Source organism: Lutra lutra, chromosome 4, assembly GCF_902655055.1.
Source record: "Lutra lutra chromosome 4, mLutLut1.2, whole genome shotgun sequence".
NCBI classification, from domain to species: Eukaryota; Metazoa; Chordata; class Mammalia; order Carnivora; family Mustelidae; genus Lutra; species Lutra lutra.
In genome coordinates, this window is record NC_062281.1 from 151526301 (window position 1) to 151540869 (window position 14569).

At 47.5% G+C, this 14569-nt stretch overlaps 1 protein-coding gene across 1 annotated transcript in view; it reads left to right on the top strand.

The window, feature by feature from the left end:
- The window catches only part of C8B (complement C8 beta chain), a 43147-nt gene extending 32816 nt beyond the window's left edge, over positions 1–10331 (top strand). Inside the window, exons 11-13 of the mRNA XM_047728418.1 lie at positions 5319–5472; positions 7770–7838; positions 10015–10331. Of these exons, the coding sequence (XP_047584374.1) occupies positions 5319–5472; positions 7770–7838; positions 10015–10166 (375 nt within the window). The 3' untranslated portion in view covers positions 10167–10331. The remainder of the gene's footprint in view (positions 1–5318; positions 5473–7769; positions 7839–10014) is intronic.
- The last annotated feature ends 4238 nt before the right edge of the window (positions 10332–14569 follow it).

Here is a 14569-nt window from a genome sequence, read left to right on the forward strand (position 1 = left end):
AACACCTCAGTCAGACTGGTACGTTACCCTCAGAGGTGCCGCACTCTACCGAAGGCTAGTGGCTTCCCAGCCTGCGTGTGATACAGTGGAAAGTATCACAGCCACTATCAGTGTAGTGCTGGGAAGGGCTGTGTGGGCGGCCGAGGAGAAAGATGAAAGACTCAGAGATGTGTTCAGGAGCTGGTGAGGAGAGATGACTGGAGGCTCTTAAAACCTTCCTTTGTAAGTCCCGGACCTGAATTAGAAATGTACGATCTGGGCATCCCACTCTTGCACACACTCTCTCTGGCAGGAGAAAACTGCAGATGCCTTCACATTATCCCCCCATAATTCTCTGTGGAGTCAGCTCACCAGGTGGAACAGTGATTACTTTCCAGGACAGCAGAGGCCACTGGGTCAGCAATTCCTAGACACAAGAATGTTGGCTGGGGCTTACAGCCATAAACCATGCTTGAAAGATCAAGACCCAAAACACGATTCCTGTAGGAGCCGGATGGATGGGGAAGAAGAACACGGAAGAGCCCATTCCCACTGTTTACTGGTAAAAATCCATCCTCAGAGAAACGGCTCTTTGCTCAAAGAGCTAAAAAAAAAAAAAAAAAGCAGTGACACATAAAGAGAGTCCCAAACACCAAAGGTTGAAATTACGTTCAAGACGTAGAAGAAGAGCCTCCATCGAAAAGTGGGAAAATAGAAGTCAATTGCCTTTGCTTTGTGTTTATAAGAAGATTTAAGAAAATGAACTAAGGAAGTCAAAAAAAGGAAGCTGAGCTATTGAGCCCTCATCAGATGAGAAAGGTAGTGGCTGACTGTAGGAAGCCCCAGGCACAGTGGCAGATGAAAGCCTACATTAGAAACTGTAAAGAACAAATGGAGTCAGTGATGTGGAACGCACTGTAAAAATATTCTTACACAGAAGCAAAAGACCAAGAGATGAAAGCAATGACGTAAGAGAAATATGATGGAAAGAGAGTATAGAAGGAGACATCAAAAACCCAAGGACTTCTTCCTGAGAAAGCGGCATGATAAGAAAGTGAAGAGTTGACAGATTGGCAAGTGAAGAGGCAGGACGTCCAGTTAAATTTGAATTTCAGACAAATAATGGGTAATTTGTACTAAAAGCATCCCCCAAATATTTCATGGGACATCCTTGTACTATACAAATATTTGTTGTTTATCTAATATTCAAATTTAGCTGGACATTTTTTTATTTGACTGGCAACCCTAGTCACCTACTCTACCATCCATGTACATTTCTATCAGTAGTCAGGGTGGCTGAGTTGCGGTCTAAGGTCCAGGCTGGTGGAGAAGCCATTGTACAGAACTTGGGCATTGCCCAGGGTAGAAGGAAATGATATAGTGAGTGATGCTCATGTAGAGGTCAGGAAGGACTTGGTTATGCTGCAGTAAAAATGAGAAGTCCCAAATCTTAGTGGCTTAGTACATCAAAACTTTATTTCTCAATCACACAACATGTCCAAAGCATATTAAAAAGGAGGTTATTGGCAGTGCTCCTCAGGGTACCAGGTGATGGAGGCTTTATGTGGTCATGTGCTCCCAAGATCACCGCAGCAGTGGTAAGGAGGGGGAAATGTCATCTCACTCTGCCCTAAAAGCTTCTTCACCCTGGAAAAGACCCTCCCTCTGCTCACTCGCCACTACTCAAAACAGGTCATGTTGCAAACCTGCCCTTCGGGAGGTCAGGGGATCGTAGCCCTGCTAGGTACCCAGAAAGAAAACTAGCTGATCAGCTGGTAACCAGAGATAATCACACCTTTCTAATGGGGGTGATTATCTAAAGCAACGTACTCAAAGATTCTTGAAAGACAAATGATTCTGACCGAGAGAAGTTTTAAAATACAGATGTTGTGGTCATCTTGCCTGGTAAGAAAATGTCACACTCGGGCTGCTGGATCTCACCCCCAAAATAAATTGTGAATTTCAAATAAGGAAACCATGAGTATAAGTAAATGACAGCTAACACACACACACACACACACACACACACACACACACACACACACAAATTTGCCACAAGTGAAATCCTTAATGTACAAGGAGTGATACAATTTGTAAGAAAGACACATCTCAAAGGAAATAGACAACTTTCAGAACTATGATGGTGAATATATAGGCAAAATGTTTCACTTTTCTAGGAATAAAAAATGAAAATCAAACTAACAACATGCTTTACCCATCAAATTGACAATGATTAAAAATCTATAATACTCGATGTCACTGAGAGTGATGAGATGGACACTTTTATAAAATGAGATGAGAATAGAAGTTGATATAAGAGTTTAGGCGACGAATGTAACCATCTATATCCAAAACATTAGAAATGTTTATAGCTTTTGATCCAATAACCTCAAACGCAATGATCAACTAAAGGCATCATTTTAAACGTTGGCAAAGATGTATATATAAAAAGATACCTTCTTTTATGTTATTTGTAGTAGCAAAAGAAAAGAAGAAAAAGGAAACAAAAACCTAGTAACAAGAGAAGAGATGAATACCTTGTAGTTCATCTGTACAACAGGGTTCTAAGCAGCCCTAAAAAAAAAAATTATCAAAGAATATTGAATGGCATGGGAAAATGCTCATAACAGGATATTAAGTGAGGTAAGTGGAAAACAAAACAACCCTTCTCTTATGCCACCAACCTGTTATAAATACCCTCCCATTTATCCAAAAATATACACTGACAGGACACAACCCACAATGCTAACAGTTCGAATCCTCTTCTGCCACTTACTGATGTGTGACTCTGGTCTATCTTTTTAACTTTGCTGTGCCTCAGCCTTTTCCTCTGTAAAATGGGGAAGGCCACCTTCCTCATGGGATTGTTGTAAAGATTAAGTTAGATCATGTATGTATTTAGTTAAACACCTAATAACTGCAGCCAGTACAATAATTAAGTGTTATCATTAAGAATGGTGATCACCTGGGGCGCCTGGGTGGCTCAGTCAGTTAAGCACCTGACTCTTGATTTTGGCTCAGGTCATGATCTCAGAGCCATGAGATCCAGCCCTACATCGGGCTCCGCGCTGGGCATGGAGTCTGCTTGAGGATTCTCTCTCTCCCTCTCCCCCTTGCCCTCCCCGCTCTCCCTCTCTTTCTCTCTATCAATAAATAAAATAAAGAAGGAGAAGAATGGTGATTACCAGGGTCTATTACAGGGAACCATGTGAAATTTAATAAATAGTGAGCACCATCCCTTTGCTACAATATGATAAATAAAATTTTCACAAGGGCAAATGGTCAATATGAGGAGGTAAGACTGTATTTGGGGGAGAAATAAGGGAGAAAGGAGGAAAGAGAGAGAAAGAAAGATGGGCGGGGGTAGGGCCATCGAATGAAAGAAGGGACAATTACGCCCTACTACGGAGAACAAAAAGGGAGGTGTGGAATCCAGGAGTCGCCGCTGCGTCCCAAGGCAAACCGTGGTCTGCAAACTTTGGAGAACACCAGCACAGAAACGGGAAATAGGAATAATCAAGCCATTTTTATCAATAATTATCATGAACTAGTAAGAAAAACAAAAGCTTTGGTTCAGGTTCCTGGCTATGACATTGTTCAAGTCACTTAGCCTCATCTGAAAGCAGCGCTAACCGTTGCTACCTCGTGAGGACGGAGTCCGATCACGTCAACCCCCAGCCCCAGCTGCTGGCGCGCAGTACACGTCGGAGGTTTATTCCGGTTCTGCCTCTGACTTGCTCTCTCTCCTGAAGCCAATCTCAGTGCTCATAGGAGAATGCCTGGGGGTTAAAGGCAGCCTTTCACGGTGCTCAGGCAGTGAATGCAGATTGTTGCAGGACTCGCACTGGTGAACAGCAAACTCCCCACTTCCCCCCCAGCCCTCCCCCACGTGTGGCCAGCAGGCTGGACTGTTTCGCAAACCGCCTCTGGATCAATTCATTGACCACAAAACGGTGAGACAATGGGACCACCAAGGGGCCTTGCTTTGCCCACTGGAGCGAAGGTCAGCATCAGATGCATTAAGAAATGGAAGCAATTTTCTTCCCACTGGAGGCTTCTATTAGGCATGATTGCCTGCATTTAGACAGACCCTAAACTCTCCAGCGCAGGATTAGGGCAGGATCACAAACGAAATCTGGAGAGGAACCTGGCCCTGGAGCTGAAACTAGGGGAAAGAGGTTCCATAACATTTTTAACTACTCCTTTGCACTTTGTCTCAGACTTTTCCTAGCCCATCAGCACCACCACACTGGTCTGTGGCTTCCACTTGTGAAAACACTGCCATGCTCCTGGGAGACCAGCGGTGCTCTCTCTCTGCGTCTAGGTCCCTGCTGTCCACCCCCTCTCCTCCTGGCCAGCTGCTGTTGCCCTGGTGAGGCCTCCCATCCCCCCATTAATTGGCCCATCCACTTTTTTTTTTAAAGATTTTATTTATTTACTTGAGAGAGAGAGATCACATGGGAGCCCAATGTGGGACTCGATCCCAGGACCCTGGGTTCATGACCTGAGCCAAAGGCAGACACTTAACCAACTGAGCCACCCAGGTGCCTCTCCCACCCACTTTTATTAGCTGTTCTCACAACCCTTGGGGCTGGATCCCAGAGATACAGAGCTGAGAGTATAGAGCCCTGATCTCCAGCAGCTTATCTTCTAACTCAAGAAGGAAAAAGGGAGATTTCAACTCATTAAAAAAATGAATGACTGCAAAGGAGCAAAGAAATAGAATTTGTATCAGTTGAACACTGGGTTGTATGCTGAGCACTTCATGATGGGAAGGTGTTCTGTGAACTTTGGAGCTCAGGGAAAGGCTTCATGATGGTGGCTCTTGCACAACGTGAATGATTTTGCCAGTTTGGGTGGAGGAGGTGATGTTGGGACAAAGCTATAATAGTTTCAAAGAGTGTCTTGAAAATCACCTCCTCTTCCCCACCAAAGACAGATTAACTGCCTGCTCCTCCCCTCACATTCCAAGTTTGCACTCAGCCCCATAATTGCTGTGCTGTAAGCACCAGTTACTATGTATCTCTCTCTCTCTCTCTCTCTCTCCCTCTCTCTCCCTCTCTCTCTAGGGATTCCTGTGGATTTCATCTTACTCATTACTTACATTTAATGCTTGGCACTTGGGAGGTATTTGGTAGAGTTGACCTGAACTTGAAGGAGTTTATTGGTGGCTATGCGGTGGGATGGGACATCCATCTACACACTGGGGCATCCATCCAGTGCCAGATGAATCCACTCATCTCCAGGCACCAACTCCTTGCTCATTCCTGTGGAACCTTGCTTCTACCTTCTATCTGATGAACGTTTTCTGTTGAAATGCCTGCCTTTCTGCTCCCCAGACAGAGCCTCTGTATGAACTGGTGACGGCCACAGACTTTGCCTTCTCCAGCACAATAAAGCAGAACATGAAGCAGGCTCTGGAGGAGTTCCAGAAGGAAGTCAGCCCTTGCCACTGTGCTCCCTGCCAAGGGAATGGATTCCCTGTCCTGAAAGGTACCATTTCCCCGCAGCGGGCATTCCTGTGGACGACGTCATCTGGAGGGGTCTGTGCCGGGGCCAGAACACATCATCAAATCAGCATACCCTCCAGGGTATCTCAAGAAGAGTTCTAGGTCAATCCCCAGCCCTCTTCAGAGGCCCCAAGGACTGCCATAAAGCCCTCTTCATTTTCTCAGAGGGAAAAAATAGCCCCCCCCAGGCATTTGGAGCCTCTTCTTTTTTTTTTTTAAGATTTTATTTATTTATTTGTCAGAGACAGAGGGAGAGAGAGTGAGCAAGCACAGGCAGACAGAGAGACAGGCAGAGGCAGAGGGAGAAGCAGGCTCCCCGCCGAGCAAGGAGCCCGATGCGGGACTCGATCCCAGGACGCTGGGATCATGACCTGAGCCGAAGGCAGCTGCCCAACCAACTGAGCCACCCAGGTGTCCCCATTTGGAGCCTCTTAAACTGAGCTTCTCCACCCTCATCAGGCATCAGAACTCCCTGAGACCTGCAGAGCTACTGATGTTCAGGCCCCCACGTGGATCATATGAGTCTCTAGAAGGCCCCTCGTCAGGATGGGTAAGCCTTCTCCAGGTAGTTCTAATTTGCAGCCCAGCTAGGACTCACACCTGCCCAAGTCCCCACCTCCCTGGAGCACAATGAGGTGGGATGGGACCCAGGGGCCCCCTGGGCTCAGCTGCAGTTCCTGGGTGGAGAGAACAATGTCCCTCTAAGGCAGTCTCATCCCGGGCTGCAGGGGAGAATCCTGGGCCTCAACCCGGAACACTTAAAGTGAATCACTGGGATTGGCCTTTGAAAAAGCCCGACAGGTGATTGCCCTGTGGAGTCGGGGCCGAGAAGCCGATCTACAGCTGAAATCACTAGCCCACGGGATCCATGACTTCACGAGCTTACAAACTAGTGGGAGGGCTAGAGCTGAGCAGAGTTACACTGAAGTGTACCAAGCATTAGAACAAGGGTCAGTCTATCTCCCAAGAAGTCAAAATAGGCAGCTAGGTCGTGCTCCTCCAGCCACCTGAATACCTAAGTTCCAGCAGCATAAAACCGAAGGACCAGGCTGAGAAGGTGCCATCTGAAACGAAGGGGTGGGGATGGACTTGGGGCAATTCTCTGGGCCAAAGAAGAGGCCCTAGGCTCTGCACATCCTGACCTACACATGGTGAGGAGATTGGGGGATGGAGGGATGGAGGGAGTGACCGCAAGGATGGGCCACTTGAACTTGATTCTTAACTTTAAGGGTCATATCTGGGGCCACTGCAATGGGCACAGCAAATTTGCGGTTGGCTGAGGCAGGGGATCTTATGCGCCTGCAGTGATGGCTGAGGAAAGGTCCAGTCCAGCAGGAAGCCAAAATAAGGTGTACAGAGCAACTGGGTACAGCAGATCCCCACCCATCGGGGGAGCCGCCTGGAGTTAGGACAGAGCCAACTCAACAAAGGGGACACAGGAGAAGACTCACTCCCAACAGATTGAGGAGTATGTGTCTAGCTTCTTGGACAGGGTGGATGGAAGCAAAGCAGAGATAAGTGAGAGCCTAAGGTTGGGAAGTTCTGCCATCAGAATGGGGACCCCCCAAGTGGGGGAGTGGTCAGCAAGAAGTGGGGTCAGCCCATCAGCTCAAGGTCTTGATCTAGAGTTGCTGAAATCCCCATGCCTTTGGGTGAAATTGGAACCCAGAAATTGGAACCCACCTGAAGATGTGCACTGGTGTGAGGGAGACTATGAAGCCAGAGACTGGGGTGCTCCTGGGCCTGACTTAGGATGATCCTATGAAGGGATTCTGTGCGACCCAGATGAGAGTAACTCCCAGGTGACAAGTTACAGGTTAGCATATGGACTAACTTCCAAAGGGTCAGAATTGGCCAAAGGTAGGATGAGATTTCTAAGGACAGTGAGTTCCCCATCACTAGGAGTGTTCAAGCAGAGGCTGGACACTTAAATGCGTGGGGGGTGAAATTGAGCACCAATGACCAGTGGCCCCAGTGACCTGTAATGTAGCTTCTAGTACTGGAAACTTACAAGGCTGGGTCAAATGTCGGCTCAGAGTAATTTTCCTCAGGAACGCTGTGTGAATCCTCATGATGGTAATAAACACCCTTCGTGAGCAAAAGGCCCTTAAGGAAGGAGTAGGTATTCTTGGCCCTGAACCTTCTTCTCTGAAACCATTCAACTAAATGTTTCTCCTATTTTAATCTAATGGCAGTGTCACCACTGTAATGAGGAGGGCTGAACTCTGGAGTTCTGTTTCACATGGTGTGAGTCACGTTCTCTCTGCATTGTCTTTCCAGAATCACGCTGTGAGTGCATCTGTCCTATTGGAGTCCACGGCACAGCCTGCGAGGTCACCCATGAGAAAGGTAAGCAATCTTTGAGAATTGGTCAAATAAGGGAAATCTAGGGAATTCCAGGGGATGATTCAAAAGGGCATAAAGAGCACTGGGAATGTCAGGTTGGGAGCTGGGTACTATGAAATTTCCATCCTGGCTCCTGATTTTGTAATTCATTGTTTTCACACCTAAAAGTGCTTTGTGTCCTAGGACTATCAATGCATGGAATTTGCAGGTTATTTCTTTGAATCATTCTGGAATGCTTACCTTCCTTTTTTTCTTTTTTTTTTTTTTAACTGAACTCCTATTCAGCCCTCAAAATCCAGCACAGATGTCCCTTTTTTGTAGAAGTTCTAACCCTCGACCCCTGAGTAAAATTAGTTAATTCCTCCCATGCACTCCTATAGCACTTTAAACATATGCCTATTATAGCTCTTAGCATATTATATTTTGGATTGTATCTGTCTGCGTCCCCTCTGTGTGTAAGCAGAGATCATGTTCCATTTATCTCTGTGTCCCCATGGCCCAGCATAGTTGCTGCTCCGTGGTAGGGGCTGAATTAACAAACAAAAGACTAGGCTATCCGTAAGATCCTTTCCAGCTCTTAAATTCTTTGGCCAGTTTATTATCTGAGTTCTCTACATGCTCTCAGCCCCTGACTCCTCCTTCCCTTCCCTTCCTTCTCTTTTTGGTGATACCATTAAAAAAGGAAACGATGCATCCAGTGAAAACAATGTACTACTATGTATTGGGCACCTTGCTGAGTGCTCAGACTCAGTGTGGGTTCAAGTTTCACGTCTGTCATTCAGTAACTGTGACCTTGAGCAACTTATGTGACTGCTTGGTGCCTCAGTTTCCTCATCTGTAAAATGGGGATGATGGAATTAACTACCTACTAGAGCTGTCTTGAGTTTCACCTGAAACCTATATAAAGCCCTTGGGAGGAGGCCTAATACATTGTAAGGGCAAAATAATTGTTGGTTAGTTTGTTTTAGAGCAAAATGAATCCTGTCACTTCGTATTTGACATACATTAGATCCTTTGGTCCTCACCATAACATCACAAAGGAGGTACTATCGATATCCCCATTTTACAGATGAAGAAACTGAGGTGCTTTGTAGGTCACTAATGAACTTGCCCAGTGGTCACACTGTAAGAGCAAGACCACAGGTTCAGATCTAGTGTGCCTGCCACAGCCTTTGCTCTTGACTCCTGCCTGCACTATTCTCCACAGTGAAATGCTAGGATTGTTCTTATCCACCCCACCCCCTGCCACCACATTGCAACCAGGCCCCACACAGTGATATGCCCCCACCAGGTAGTGCACAACCACAGGATTTCTCCTGGTTGGAGGAGACCCTGGATACCTCCTACTGGAACCTTCTCATTTTATGAGTGGGCAGGCCCAGAAGTACCAAGCAATGCATGGGGAAGGATAACTGCCCATCAGAGACTCCGACAGACACCTGATGTATTGTGGTGGAGAGAATCAGTTACTTGTCAGTGTCATCAACAACCGAAAAAATCCTCAAGGGAAAGGCAAATATCGGGAAGGGGAGAGTGCCGTGTCTGTTATTACTTCATATAACGCATGATGCTCACCGATCACAGAGCTCCTAGTTTATACATTGACAAGAAGCAAACCACCCAGCATCCTGTCACTAAGAAGTGACTAAGCTGAGAGCCAGTCATGCAACAAACGTTTACCAAGGCCGCCTATGTGCCAGCTTAGGTGTGAGGATTCAGTGGTGAGCATATCAAGTAGAGATCCCGCCATCATCGAGACTGCTGCTCAGCAAAAAAAGCCCTACATGATTTGAATTACCCCAGAAACACATTTAAGGTTTTAGTTGTAACTGCTATAAAATGGCCGGCGAGAGCTTAAAATATGAAGAACTGGTGGGGAGTTAGAGGTCAGGGCAGTTTCCCTGCAGAAACAACCCTCTACCTGAGATCTGAAGGCTGAATGCGATTGACCAGATGAATAGAGGAGGAAAGAGTATTCTGAACCAGGGAAACAACATCTGCAAAGGCCCTGTGGCAGAAGGGAGTGTGGCAAGTACCATGGTGTGCAAGAAAGACAGCTCACTGAAGGGAGGATTTGAGAGCCGACTCCCAAAGCCTTTTGGCTTCTACCCCCCACCCCTCCATAGGGCACCAGGTGTAACAAGGGCTAATCAGTGTTCACTGACCTTCTTTCTTCTAGATGTCCCCATTGACGGGAGGTGGAATTGCTGGTCAGACTGGTCTCCATGTTCCGGAGGACATAAAACAAGACAAAGGCAGTGCAACAATCCACCTCCTCAAAATGGAGGCAACCCCTGCGTGGGCCATGCTTCAGAAACACTTAAATGTTAAGGAAGAAGTGCTTCTTCCTACCGTGGGCTGCCCCCTGTGAGAGCTCTGAGCCCTTAGGAACTCAGGCCCAGTTACCTCCTACCAGCTCCTACCGGGGGCCAGCCCAAGGGTAGAGGGCGATGCCATTCAGGGGGGTTAAAATAAAGATGTTATTTGCAAGATGTACATGGATTGAACCAAGAGTGAGTTAACCATGAACTACAGGTTCCTTAAGGGCGTAAGAATCTCAGTCATGCTCCCTTTGCTCATCTGTCTACTTTTGTTCCACTCACGTGCACTACCAGCCAGGAACCGTGTTAGGAGCTGTTCCCATGGAAGTCCTTCTGTCTAGCAGCGACTGGTGTAGAGTAGGTGCCCAGTAATGAATCAGTGACTAGTTATGAAGTTGTTCCTCCCTTAAGGACTCCATGGACTCATGCAGTGACAATGGCGGTGAATATGCATTGAATGAGGAACAACATCTACAATGGTGCTAGGTGTGTTCATTCCTTCCAGCCTCATGACGGCCGTACAAGGCCGATGCACATCAGGCCCATCCAACAGCCTTGGGAGCTGGGGTTTAGAGCAGTTACGTGGCTAGTCCGGGGCTGCGCAGTTAGGAAGTGGCGAGCTGGGCTGCAGAATGGGCGCTTGGGCTCCAGAGGGTTAGACTTTTACTGTCGTGTTGTCTTCCCCTCGGTAGTTAGACATTTACTGACGGAGGATTTTTAGGAACTAAAATGTAGAAGAACATGGGGTGTATGTGTGGTATTGACAGCCTCTACCCACTGCATCCTGAGGACAGTGAATCCTGGTTCCTCCGCTCCCTTTGATGCTGAGCAAAGGAAATGTTATGCATGTCAGAAGCAGGAGTTCTGGAGCAGAGCTGAATGATTGTGACATGAGTAGGTGCCCAGAGAAGGTCCTGAGCTGGAGAAAAGAGCGAGGGAAATTAATCACTGAATTAAGGAGGAAGGGAGGAGGGGGGGGGAAGAAGGAAGCGGGGAGGGAAGGAGGAAGGAGGAAAGGAAGATGTAGTGGCTGGAAGAGGAAACATACCAAGGTGAAGTTCAACTTGATGGCTCCAGGCCAATGTGCAATATGTACCTTCCCCTACCTCTGTATGTTCCACTTTGCTCACTCCTGCTTTTGTCCAAATCCCACCTGGGTGAGGGGGTCTGCTTGAGGAGGGAGAAAAAGAGGGCAGTTAGTTGATCTTTGGTTACCAAAATCCAAAATCTTTTGATTTTTTAGATTGACTAGAGTGATCCTTCAGACTTTAGGGCTCTCATTCATTCCATCACCTCGAAACAGCCCATCGGATTTTGTTTGCTCTTGGATGCTCCCCATCTGGTTGCAGAACTTTATGTGAATTTGTTGAAATCAAACTGATGGTGGGGGAGGGGGGAAGTGGTTGAAGGTGAACCGGTTCTGTTCATTTTCAACCAATTTGTTCTCCGCTGCATCAATGGCTTCCGTTTGCCTCTGGGCTACGTGCTGGGGCCTGAGACCTTCACACGTCCACCACGCCATGGCATGGGTCACCGTCACCTGCCAGTGTGGCCCGCCCAGCCCTCTGGGATGGAGTCAACAGAACCACCCTGGGAAGGAGCCGAATCGGACGGCTGGGGTTGGGGCAGCAAGTGCGCTGGTTCTCCCGCTGCCCTCGCCGGTCCCCGTGGCCCTCCCGCTGAGCCGCGGGGCCAGGGGGCCCTTGTTTGCCCTGATATTATTGCTTTGCCGTCTGCTGTTATTTCAACAGGCTAATCCAATAATGTTTTATCTCTTTCATTATACCGAAGCCGTATAATTTTCTTGAGTTATCATCTATCTTCTTTTAAGGTTCCCCAGAGACGGGGAAGAGTGGTTCTGTCTTGGGTTGATGGGAGGCTCCCAGGAAGCCTGCACGGGCACGTCGAAGCCAGCTCCGCCAAATTAAATTCCGAATCTCAATCACAGCCACCGCTTCTAATGGGAAATTTAAGTTGATTATGGAGATGACAGCCCAGGTTCACGTTTATTGCATTTAGCAGAAATTGTTTATCCTATTAAATACGGTCTTGAAGGAGAAACAATTGAGTTTCGGAGCCCCGGTGAATACCCAGGTGAGGCCCAGGTACTGCTAAACTGTGTAATAATTATATTCTTATTTGTGGGCTGAACTTCCCCTCGTGGCTCTTTTTGCAAACCCATTTAGGAGGAGGCTGAAACACGGCGTTAAGAATTAAGCAGGATAAACGCAGGCTGGGGTTTTGGCCCATCTCGGTGACCGTAGCTCGCACTGGCGTGCCTGGGAGGGAACTTCGGGGTCCGTGGGGGTGCAGTCCAGGCAGGGTAGTTTGGCAACGGTCCTGGAGGCTCGAACACGCCACAAGATACCCGGATGAGGGAGGGTTTTGCATCTAAGAGCGTGAATCTCTGAAATGCCATGGGCTCCACCATGTGCTTGATGGAAGGGGAGGGGTCTCTCCTTCTCTGCTTCCTCCCTGGGTGACCTTGGGCTAATCACATAACCTCCGCAGGAATGATAATTATTATAATGATTTTAACAGTAGTAATAATAATAACAGCTGCTGATTAGCGAGCTCGGTCTATGGAGTCTTTTAACCGAAATGAGCTCAGTTCTTTATCTGAATAGGACGGGGTAGAGAGATTCATACAGTCCTGGGGTGACTCGTGGAGAAAGCTCCACGGGGAAACACGGTCCTTACTGCGAATGGGCTCACTGTGCAAATCAAGGTGGGATGCCAAGGCTGGGGGAAACGGCCCCTGCTGGCACAGAATCCGGAGGAAAATGCCATCTTTGTTTTAAAGAAGAGAACTTTGGCCTGTTCCCAGGCGCTGATTTGAAAAGCTCTCAGGAAAAGAGTGGGCCTGTAGCAGAAAGCCCTTGGGACACCAGCCAGGTCTCCCTGGGGACCTTCTGATTAGTGTCTTGATGGAGAAATATTTTGTTTTACAGATTGAAGATGTCCTTAATGACATTATGTCTACTTGCCAGCGTCTCTGGGCTCTGAGGACATTGTGTTATAATTTACTCATTTACCATCTCCTCTTCCTTCTCACGTATCATGTCCTGGAGGAGGGCTAGTGTCTACTGCACTTTTATGTCTCAAGAACCCAGCGTCCTGTTTGGCACAACGAGCGACAGCAAATAATTGTTGCATGAATTCATGACCTAACAAAAAGGATCGTGAGAGGGCTAAGGGCAGAACCTTTGCAGGCCGGTGAGAAACTCGAGTGAATTAGTGGCACATGATGGTAGCGCCGTGAAATCTGGGGTACAGCAACCCTGAGTAAGAGGGGCAATGCCCATAGCAGGGGCTGGGGGAGGCACCTTCAGCCAGCTTTGTGGGCAGCATAACGAACAAGAGTGAAAGGAAAGAGAAAAACAACCAGTGTCAGGCGGGGGCTGATGGTACTTGGGGAGGGGTGTTTGGGACACCTCCTAGTGACCACCAGAATTCCTCAGAGAAACATTACAGAGGAAGAGAGCAGGAAACTCTGCAACCATTGGTGGGGGAAAACTGAGAAGCACGTTTACAAATGGATGCCCACAGCAAGACCCCAGAGGATTAAGGGCCAGCCCAGTCTGTGACAGAGGTAGGAAAGGAACAAAGAAGAACCCCTTCCCCCCTCAAATGTTGTCTCCTGGCATTCTGGTTCCACCTTCTTTTTCATCTGCTGGTTCACGCGAAATCTGGAATGCCCACCTCAGAACGCAGCCCCTGGAATAGTACACCGTAAGCCTTGGAGATTCCCTCTTTATTGAATGCCGCCGCCAGGAAATCAGATTTTTTTGTACAGCGTTTTCCTCTTGGAGTTCTCTTTCTTGAACGTCAGGCCAGATTCCATGCTGAGGTAATCAGAAATGTAGGGTTTACTGAGCCATCCAGGGAACATCACAGCCTCCTGGGCTGACCTGGAAACCTGGATGAAGAGAAGTCCAGGGGCGGGTTCTTAGGAGCAGGTGCTTTGGGGCTACGTGGCCTGTGTTTGCGATGTTGTCTGGCTTTGTGGCTTGTTAGCTTTGTGGCTTTATGCAAGCGCCGTACCCATCTGTGCCTTTATTTCTCCATCTGTAAGAGGGGGATGGTTGCAGTAGCGACCTCCTGGGTCTGGGGAGCACACCAAAGCTGATTCACCCATGTTGTTTCTGGGGATTCTCAAAACTTCAACAAGAACAGTGGTTTGTTGGTTTGTTTGCCGATTTGTTTTGAAAAGTCATTTAAAACTACTTTAAAAACATTTCAGTGCTAAACCCGCTATAACGATGAGAACAAAAAAGACATAAAATAGCTTAGCTCCTAGGAGATGTCTTCATAAAGGACATGGAAGGCTTTTCTAGCCCAAGCTCTGGGTTATTAAGGGAAAATGTAACAGCATAATAACTAATATTTGCAGAGGGCATTACCAGCTACAAA